The sequence below is a fragment of the Pezoporus flaviventris genome, unplaced genomic scaffold (assembly GCF_033815535.1).
Source record: "Pezoporus flaviventris isolate CSIRO_AGI_PZ_B2104156 unplaced genomic scaffold, CSIRO_AGI_Pfla_v1 ptg000013l, whole genome shotgun sequence".
Classification (NCBI taxonomy): domain Eukaryota; kingdom Metazoa; phylum Chordata; class Aves; order Psittaciformes; family Psittacidae; genus Pezoporus; species Pezoporus flaviventris.
Window position 1 is genome coordinate 37,055,515 of NW_026892561.1, and position 9,784 is coordinate 37,065,298.

General features: G+C 48.2%; 3 protein-coding genes across 3 annotated transcripts; 2 read left to right on the plus strand and 1 right to left on the minus strand.

Moving 5' to 3' along the window:
• Positions 1 to 227: 227 nt before the first annotated feature.
• Positions 228 to 5,052, plus strand: PIGZ (phosphatidylinositol glycan anchor biosynthesis class Z). The gene is made up of 2 exons (XM_061452833.1): positions 228 to 417; positions 974 to 5,052. The coding sequence occupies exons 1-2, from the start codon at positions 300 to 302 to the stop codon at positions 2,533 to 2,535; spliced, it is 1,680 nt and encodes a 559-aa protein (XP_061308817.1). The 5' UTR covers positions 228 to 299; the 3' UTR covers positions 2,536 to 5,052.
• On the minus strand, positions 5,041 to 5,884 carry NCBP2AS2 (NCBP2 antisense 2 (head to head)). Its single transcript, XM_061452835.1, has one exon. The coding sequence runs from the start codon at positions 5,802 to 5,804 to the stop codon at positions 5,529 to 5,531; it is 276 nt and encodes a 91-aa protein (XP_061308819.1). The 5' UTR covers positions 5,805 to 5,884; the 3' UTR covers positions 5,041 to 5,528.
• On the plus strand, positions 5,884 to 9,690 carry NCBP2 (nuclear cap binding protein subunit 2). Its single transcript, XM_061452834.1, has 4 exons — positions 5,884 to 6,045; positions 6,162 to 6,343; positions 7,167 to 7,305; positions 7,870 to 9,690. Exons 1-4 carry the CDS (start codon positions 5,965 to 5,967, stop codon positions 7,939 to 7,941), a joined length of 474 nt encoding a protein of 157 aa, XP_061308818.1. The 5' UTR covers positions 5,884 to 5,964; the 3' UTR covers positions 7,942 to 9,690.
• The last annotated feature ends 94 nt before the right edge of the window (positions 9,691 to 9,784 follow it).

Consider the following 9,784-nt stretch of genomic DNA (forward strand, 5'->3'; position numbering starts at 1 on the left):
TCGGCTGATGCAGGGCAGAGCTCGGCCGCCCCGGTGGTCGGTTTGGCTGCGGGGCTGTGCCGCAGCCCCAGACGCCGGTTACTGCCAGATTCTCGCCCAGATGTGACTGCTGCCGTTTCCCCTCTCACGTTTTCGGCCGCTTCTGCTCCGGTTGGTGTCCAGCGCGCACTGTACCGCCGCCGCACCTGCGGGGCGAAGGGTGCTGCGCATGCGCGGGGTGTCCGCTGCTGCGCCTCGGCTAGAGCGCCCGCGCGCCCCCTGGCGGCGGCGGCTCAGTCTCTGTGTCCCCGCAGCCCGGCATGGGGGCCAGGGAGCTGTGGGCGCTCCTGGCCGCGCTGCGGGCGGGCTGGTGCCTGCTGCCGCAGGCCGGCTATCTGCACCCCGACGAGTTCTTCCAGTCGCCCGAGGTGATGGCAGGTAAGGCGGCGGGCGGGGCTGGGGCGGGGCGCTGGGCCGCGGCCCCTCAGCGGGCGGCGGCGGCAGGGACGGTTCCGCCCGCTCCGGTCGGCCGTGGCTCGGGGTGGCGACGGCCCCCGGGTGGGGGTGCGTGGCCCCCGGCAACCCCACAGCGGGGGCTCCGCCGAACAGCGGCATACACGGGCGCGTAGCCGGCTCTTACCGGCGCTGGGACGCGGCCCTTCCTCTGCGGCAAACCGCCCGCCGCCGCTACAGCGCGGCTCCTGCGGCAGGGCAGCGGCGGGCTTGCCGTCTGGGGGTGCTGCTTCTGCCGTGCGCTGCCCAAGGCAAGCGGCGCCCGGAACCCTTCCACCCAAACGGGGCTTACCTTCTGTTCTTGAAAAACTGTAAAAAACAGTTGTACCCTCCTAAACGTTTCAAGGTTGACTCCCGTCTCAGAAGTTCAGGGCCTGCTCTGCATCATGATGTCTCTCATACTGAGTTGTATCCGTAATGCTGAATTACTAAATAAAATATATTATGTATCTATGTATTTTTATTTTTTCTTCCTTTATAGGGGATATTTTAAACCTACAAGTCTATTACCCTTGGGAGTTCCTTTCCAGCTCTCCTTGCAGGACAGTTGTTTTCCCGCTAATGACTTCTGGCATTACCTACTGGGTGATCAAGTCTTTGCAGCAGCTGGACATATGTTCAAGTTGCATCAACAGCTACACCCTTCTTGTATCACCTCGCCTTCTCTTTACAATCTTTTCTTTCATACTTGACTATAGTGTTTATCGATTAGCTCCTTCCTGGGAAGCAGATCGGTGGAAAGCACTGGTGCTTCTTGCTGGATCATATGTCACTCTGGTATTTTATACAAGAACCTTTACCAACACACTTGAAGGACTTCTCTTTGCTCTTCTGATGGTACTGGTTTCCTCAAGAAAGCCTAACAGCAGCTTAGCGGAGCCTACACACAGCCCTCTCATAGGTATTGTAACAACTGCTGGGTTTTTCAACAGGCCAACATTTTTGGCATTTGCTCTAATGCCCCTGCTTTACTGGGCAGGTTTCATTGTTGACTCTCAAAGGAGCATTAAAACTGTCATAAACCACTTCTTGAAGCTTGTCCTATGTGCATGTTTTACTGCTGTTGTTTTCATAACAGCTGACACCTTCTATTTCACCGCCGTGGGCTTAGACAACCTCTACAACATTAAGAATAACAGTCTATTTGATGTAATAGGTCAATTAAATGAGAAAATTATAGTAACCCCTTTCAATTTTCTCAGTTACAATCTTAATCCTCATAATCTTGCACTGCATGGAAGTCACCCACGAGTTACACATTTTACAGTCAACGGAATGATGCTCTTTGGGATCTTGCATGTTCTGGCCATTGGTGCTGGTTGTAAAATGTTAAAGCAATATATTTGTCAGTTAATACGGGTCAAATCATGTTACCATGGGTCGTCTGGGCACTTAGTGCATTCCAAGGGTAAGCCAACATTACTGCTGTTTTATTTTGTTCCTCTGGCATTTCTCTCTCTATTCAGTCACCAAGAACCTCGGTTTCTTATTCCTCTCATCTTGCCGTTAGTCCTGTTCAGCACGTCACAGAACAGAGCTATGAAGTGGAAATACGTCATTGTTATTTTCAACATGCTCGGGGCTTTGCTGTTTGGGTGCTTACACCAGGGAGGACTGATACCATGTTTGTTTCACTTGGAGCAACTCGTGCATTCTCCAGAGTCCTCAACCCATTCAAGGCACTACACTCTACTTTTTGCTCACACCTACATGCCTCCTCGATCTCTGCTTAATATCAAGAAGAGAGACACACATATAGAAGTCATTGATATGGCTGGGTCTGAAGAAGAAACCCTCTGCCAGATAGTACAGCAGCGAGCAAATGATTTTACCTGCAATGACTGTCATGTTTTTGTTGTAATCCCTGGTACAATCAGAGCCACAATTACAAAATGTGGTGTCTCATTCCTGAATGAGACTTTGATATTTCCACACTTATCAATGGAAGACCCACCACACATACCATTCCTATTAAGCAGAAGTTGGAGAAGTCAGTTAGGACTATACATCCTTCAGCTAGGCAGAAATCAGCAGAGCCTTTAGATTTCAGGAAAACAAGGTTTTAGTCTGTGACTTCACTTGGGTGCTCCCCAAAGGTGCTGTGAGACCTTCCTCTTTACAGACCCACTTTCAGCATGAGTAGTGGCATTGCGAGCCCCCCCCCCCCAGGTCTCTTTATACATGCCCTTACCCTTACCAGTAGAGCCAGTTCTTGATAGAACCTGCTAAAAATTTGAGTTATTCAGCCTCTGTGGTATTTCACGTGAACTTATGTCATTTTCCTGACAGGAGGGAATGACATCAGAAACCACCAAAACTGTGATTCAAGCTAGCACTTTCCATGTGAGATTCTTGAAAGTTCTCATCATCTGACAGAAGGTTTATGAACTGTGTGTTTTTTACTGATAGCAGGTATTAACTTAGCTGCCAGGGGTCACAGGACTAAAGAAAAGCCAGTCTGTCTCACAACGGTTTTATTTTTAGGCTCTTAAAGAGTCCCCACTCAGTCATCAGATCAGGCTGCAGCGACAGTGTAAGCACCAGCACTCTAATATGGGCTTGGGTGGTTCTGTCTTGAAAAATCCCCAGCACTGATCTGACAGAATCTGATTTAGAACATGGAAGGTGCTTCAGCCTAAGTACTTCTGCTAAATCCTAAAATCCAAGCTTTGCCTGTTTAATGTTTCTTGCTGCACTTCCATTCTTGTAGATATGCTACACATGTACTGCAAGGAGCAGCTTGAGAGTGCTGCATTCTGATGGATTAAGCCCATCTGTTGTTTAGCTACTGCAGGCAGGGTAGTCCTCCCCATGCGTGCTCCTGCTGCACATCCTGCAGCTTTCCTTACTCCATCGCAGCTCCAACACTGTCAACAGTGCAGGGCAGGCCCTGCAGTGAGCTGGTTCAAGGAGCTGCACAGACAGAAAACAGGCCACTCGGAAGGATTTGATCCTTTGTATGCATTTGACAAGATGGATCTCCTAACTGGCTAGAGATCCCCCAGTTCTGCTGCAGGGGAGCATGTGAGCATCCAAGGGAGGCACCACAACCCCTATGCCCCCACTCCCCTTTAGAAACTGCTCCCCATTAAATCAGCTTCTGAGAATGACAGATGACTTCCTGGCTCTCTGATGGAGAGCAGTCTGATTTGGAAGTGTGATACAAATAACTGAGCTTCAGCTGGGAACAATGTGTATGTTTAATAGTATAGTACTCCTAACGATGTTCAGGTTTGCCTGTGTGAACTTCTGGATCAGAAACATCCTAACACAGAGGGAAATAGTAATTTGGCACGTACTTTGTAGGTCAAGCCTCTCTCTGTGAACGAATCTTACACTGGAATTCTCTCTGCTCACAAAGGTAGTAATGCTTGTTGCAGTTCTTCATCCACACAGCTTTATATAAGGGCTTATGAGCCAGTTTTTCAACAGACAATAGTAATACAGATTGACTTCATGCTCTAAAGGGAAGCAAGGAAAAATCCCGTTGAAGGATTTACCTTTATCTTCCAAACGACACATACCTCTATGTTAAGGAAGGTAACTCTCTCTCTCTCTCTCTTGTAAAGCATTTCGTGTTGTCTCCCCTACATATTCATCCCACATCCTTCATCCCTCATTACTGGCAGGCCTGTAAATTAAAGGTGCATGTTTCTGAGGGTGTGGGGTAACAGGGGTGAATGTATCTTTGTACTGGTGACTCCTGAAGTAGTGAAAGTAGTTGTGAAAACATTGTGACACCAAATGTATTTTTCATGTTAATTTCCTTTTTGTTCTTGTACACTGGGATGACAGCATGTGACACAGCTGGTACTCCATTTCCTCCTTACTGTTTTCAGGTTTCTTTAACAGCTTAAGTTTTTAAAATTTATATTATAAGACTTATGACCTCTGGCCATCTCAGTGGGGTAGATCTTGAAACTGTTCAGGGATGTGATGGAGCACCTCCCACAGCACATTGACTTCTCCATCACTGCACTGTGACGCAGCCAGGAGGAGAACCTGGACTACAAATACTAACTCAGCCTGAAAATACACCGGTTTTGTCTCACTGACTATATGCAGGCTTTCCATCTGTGCACACCTAAGTCTTTGCTGGTGGGAAGTTTAATTTTACCAGCAGTGCTGGAAACTATCTCAGATGATTCACAAGATTCTTTCCACCCAGAATGATACAAATAATGGAAATCACCCCTCAGTTTTTAGTCAGGTGGATTAAATATTGAAACGTGCAACAAAAGAATGTTAATTACTTTAGTCTTGTAGATGTTGATACAGCAACTCAAGTAAACCAGCCCGGTGCATCAAATACTCTGAATCTATTCTTTTCCATATTTGTATTTAGGATGGCTCTGTTGGCCATTTACTCCCTATAAACCCTTCTTGCTACCACAGACTTGAGGTGTGCTGTAACTACTGATCTCTTTTACCTACCTGTAAAATGGGCGATTGTCCTATCCATCACCATCGACACTCAGACCTCTTTGTATCAAAGCTATATGAAATGTAGAGTATTTCTGATGTGTAGACAGAAACTGTTAAAGGCACTCCTGTGAGAAATACGGGTTTATTTCGAGTTTCTTATCGAGCACTGAAAGTGACAATCCCGACAGTATTCTGGACGATGTTTAATGCGAGTCTCCCTTCTGCCCGTTACCGAGTACTGCGGAGGGCGCACGCCGATTCTGCAATGAGAGCCCATGGCACCGGTGAGCGCCGCGCTTCCCGTTCTCACGCTCAGACGCGGGGACGTCTCCTGGCGACGCGCGGTGTGTGTAGCAGCAGCCTCAGCCCGCAGCTCGCAGGCCGGGGTCACGCCGGGTCCTCCGCGGCTGCCGCAGCGCACCCGTGAGCCGACCGGTCCCGGAAAGGCTGGGGGAGGCCCTGCCGCCGCCGGAAGCCCGTCACCCAGGCGCCGGGGCCCGCCCGCTGCCGGCTCCGCCGCGCTCCTCCTCCAGCGCCCGGCGGTTTCTTTCTCCTCGTGGAAGGGTCCTGTGCCGGCTGCTGCTCCGTAGCTCCCCTCAGCTCGACAGCGCTCAGGGTGCAGCTCCGGGGCGGCCGCCCTGCCCCGACCCGCGCCTCGGGGGCCAAGGCCAGCCCCGCGCGCTGCCCTTCAGCTCCGCGAGCACGGCGTCGCGCAGGCGCAGCAAGCAAGGGGTCAGGCTCCGCGCCGCCTGGCGGGCGCTGAGCTGCCCGCGGGTGATAGCGGCGGCCGTGAGGCGGGCGGCGGCGCGGACGGGCCGGGACTCGGAGAGCCGCTCCACCACCCGCGGGCTGCTCAGCAGCGCCAGCAGCACCCGCCGCAACACCATCCCGGCCCCGCCAGACACCGCCCCTCTCGCGAGAGCCGACACCTGCGCCTCGCCGCGCCCCGCCTGCTCTCGCGAGGGTCGTGGCCCGCCTCGCTATTGGCTGCGCGCTTAGCGGCCGTCGGCGGCGCCTGCAGGGCCGGTGTTGAGGGGCGGCAGCGCCATGTGTTCCGCGGACACGCTCAGCGTCTTGCGCAGCGACTCTTACGTTGACCTCAGCCAGTACCGGGACCAGCACTTCCGGGTGAGCGGGACCCCGCCGCCGCCGCCGCTGCTGCTGCCGCCGCGGGGGGTGGGGGCAGCGCGGAACGCCTGGGCCGGGCCCGGTTGTCGTCGGGTAACGCTGTCGTTGCGGCTCAGGGGACGCGGTATGACCAGGAGCGGCTGCTGAGGAAGAGCTGCACGCTGTACGTGGGGAACCTCTCCTTCTACACCACGGAGGAGCAGATCCATGAGCTCTTCGGTAAGAGCGGTGACATCAAGAAGGTCATCATGGGGCTGGACAAAGTGAAGAAAACTCCCTGCGGTTTCTGCTTCGTGGAGTATCCTTCTAAGGGCCCGGCCCCGCCGCCGCTGGTGGGGCCGGCCCGGTTGGTGCTGCGGCTGGAGGCGGGGGCGGGCGAGCAGAAATGCGGACTCCGGGTCACGGGGGCACGAACCGAGGGTAAAGCTACTCGGTTGCCAAAGCGTGCGAGGGAGTTCTGGGCGAGAGGGGGCAGCGCGAGGTTATTTATTGTTTTAAAGGTTTTTTCCAACCTGAATGATTCTGCGGTTGTAACAACCCTGCACGTCGAGTGGGGGTTATTGGGTTGCTTTCACTCTGATGCTTTCAGCCGGACACTTGTTAGATAGTTGGCCTCTGTAGTAAAAGCATATTCTCAGTGCCCAACTAAAGAGGTCTCACCCATAGTTTCTGTTGGTATGTGGCATCCCTGTAATGTGTTGGCTTTGTTACGTGCAAGTCTCTTTAAAGATCATTCTGTTACTGGTTCCAGCAAAGTCACCAAAATGGTGAAAGATTGCCATGTCAACGGAGCATGCTCTTTGCCATGCAAACAATGCGTGGTGCTTTGCATTCTTGCTTTGCTAATAGAGCTTTGTGCTTTTACAGGTGAGTGTGGTTGAAGAACTTCATCCAATATGTGCATTTTTTGTATTGTTGAGCTCCTGCACATGCTGTTTCACTAGCAGTTTTCTTAGCTTGTATAGCTTCATAAAAGCAGTTGCTTTTAAAGCTAACCAAGCAAGAACCTGATGCAAGCAAATACTTGGTTTTGTGGCCCATTCAATGTTGATTTTCCCTGTGTTGAAAATAGAAGCCCCCCCCTCCCCCCCTTTTTTTTTTTTCATTAACTTATTCCTAAGGTATTATGCAAGAGGAGATGCTGAAAATGCAATGCGATACATCAATGGAACCAGACTTGATGACAGAATCATAAGGACAGACTGGGATGCCGGATTTAAGGAGGGTAGACAGTATGGTCGTGGAAGATCAGGGGGCCAGGTAAGTTGTTGTACAGTCTAGATTTTAATTTGACATTGCCAAATTACTGGGTTTTGAATGAACACACTTGGAACAACTTAAAAAATAGTAACTTCAAAGTCATTGTTTAAGACATCATCTCAATGATGATGTTATGTACCAAGAATAAATAACTTTTTCATGTATTTAATTGAAAGTACTTTCAGAAACTTTGTGGCTGCTTGGGGAGACAACACTTAAAATAAGCCCAGAAAATGTAAGGCTGTCAGGAACACAGAGGACAGCACCTAGCTTACCTGAAGTTGAGCAGGTAGCAGATGCTTTTACTCCTGAAGCATGAGGCTGGTCATCCTCCCTTGGGTTGTTGTAATTAAAGAGTCCCCCTGGGCATTGTTAAAAAGGAAGTTAGTTTACGCTGTGTTCTGGCCTTCTGTGTTATGTGCTTTGCCTTCTCTTTTGTCAGTCAGCTCCTTGTGGCCACTTATTTGTTGTGAACTCATTTTGACTATTCTGATGTTGTAATAGTTTCTGAGACATTGTTTTAATTTGTCTTTACTGGAATTCCCTTTTTCCCTCCTTTGTAAGGTCCGAGATGAATATCGGCAAGACTATGATGCTGGAAGAGGTGGCTATGGCAAAAATGTTCAGTGCCAGTGAATAGTGAATGACTCTTCAGCCTCACAGAAGTAGATTTGTATTGTAAATGTCACCAGGCACAAAGTAGGTCTGCTGCACACCAATTTATGTAGCTAGAAATTCACAGAAACTACTACCCGTGATCTTGTGATTGCGTATGTTCAGTATCTCTTTTGTTTTAATATCGGGATCCAAAGCATTGCAGAGTATGTTAATACAGAGGACCTGGGAGTGAGGTTTTAAGCAATAATATGAGTGAGGCTTTGGTGTTTAAACGCTGCTGTAACTTCACTAAAGGAACAAAGTCTTAATGGTATGGTGCTTTTTTTCTTTTTCACTGTCAAAACTTGATTATTCTGTCACTGGGATTTGTTTACATTGGTATCACAGGGTGGAGAATGGCAATAAAGGAGGGTTGGGGAATGTGTCAGAGATGAAAGAAAAAGGCAGAAAGCACAGAAAAACAAGTGGAATTTCTAGGGAAAATTTCAATTTCTAGGGAAGACTTAAAACTGCAGATTTTCTGGTTTTACTGGATTAGCATCCTTTCACACTGAGGCTGTTCCTAGCACACCTACATGAATGGCCACAATAAACCAAGTCAGATTGTGAGCCCAGGAATCATACAGTAAGAAGCAAACCTAGCAGAAAACAGCCATGCCCTCTTCTACAGAGCGTCATGTAATTGCGTGAAACTGCGTGATACAGAACCATTTTGCTTTGTGGGATGCCGAGAGTGTAAGAATTACAGTTGCAGTTATTTTCACGGTTGGAGTAGTAATATTTTGCTCCTGTCTGGCAGCTCTCTACAGCCTCAATATCTGACAAGCAGTATCTTTCCTGTGCCTAAAGAGGTGGCATGAAGCCACATTGTACAGTTGCCCCCAAAATGGGATGTTTGAGGAACTGTATGTATAATGAGAAAGTTTGTTTTCAAAATAGATTTTCTAGTTGAGAAACTGCAGTACAAACAAAGGTAAAAGTAAAGAAGGATGAGTTTGAGGAAGAGCTTTACTTTCTACTGAGCATGTGGTAAGAATGGTGAAAGAATGCAGGACTGCATAGATTTATTTTGGTTTTTCCTTCTTCTTCCTCTGAGTCCTGTTAATGCTGCTACTTTGTATGATGGGATTTTGAGGTACTGCAGGTACAGGAATAAAAATAACTAGTGATCCCAAGATCTGTGAAATTGACCTGCTAAAGCAAAATAGTTTAAAAGGAACTGTTACAGGGCTTGGGATTATTGGTTCGATTTGGTTGGTTTGGTTATTTTATGGACTTCTGAGTTCTTTGGAAATTGCAGTTTACAGAGTTTCGTCCACATATCTTGTTCATGACTCCTTAAAAGAACTTCAAAATACCAGGTATGTAAAAGTTGATCTTTACTCACTGAAGATATTGTTGGAAATCTTGATCAGTTTCCTGTGAACAGTTAGTCACAACTGCTCCTCTAAATTCAAAATACAATGAGGAAGAGCAACTACAATGAGACTTCGCTTTCTTAGGAAGCCAGGTTGTGGGTGGGCTTTGGGCTTGCTTGGCACATGGATTAAAACTACATTTTCAGGATCACTCGGTGCTGGTCTGTAAACAAGACTTTGAATAAAGTTACCTTTTTCTATATAGTACATTTGATCATGAGTTTACAGCTTACAATCTGCTCTAGGGAACCTCTGAAGTTTATTTTTCATTATATCAATTTTGTATTAAAAATATGTATTACCAAAACTTTTCAGTCACTGTCAAATAAAGCTGCAAATTTAAAATGGATTGTTATTTTTATATTTTCTTTACAAAATCAGCGAGAGAAAGAAGCTGTATTGAGACTTGTTCACAGCCTTTATTCTAATGTCTTTTAAGATGG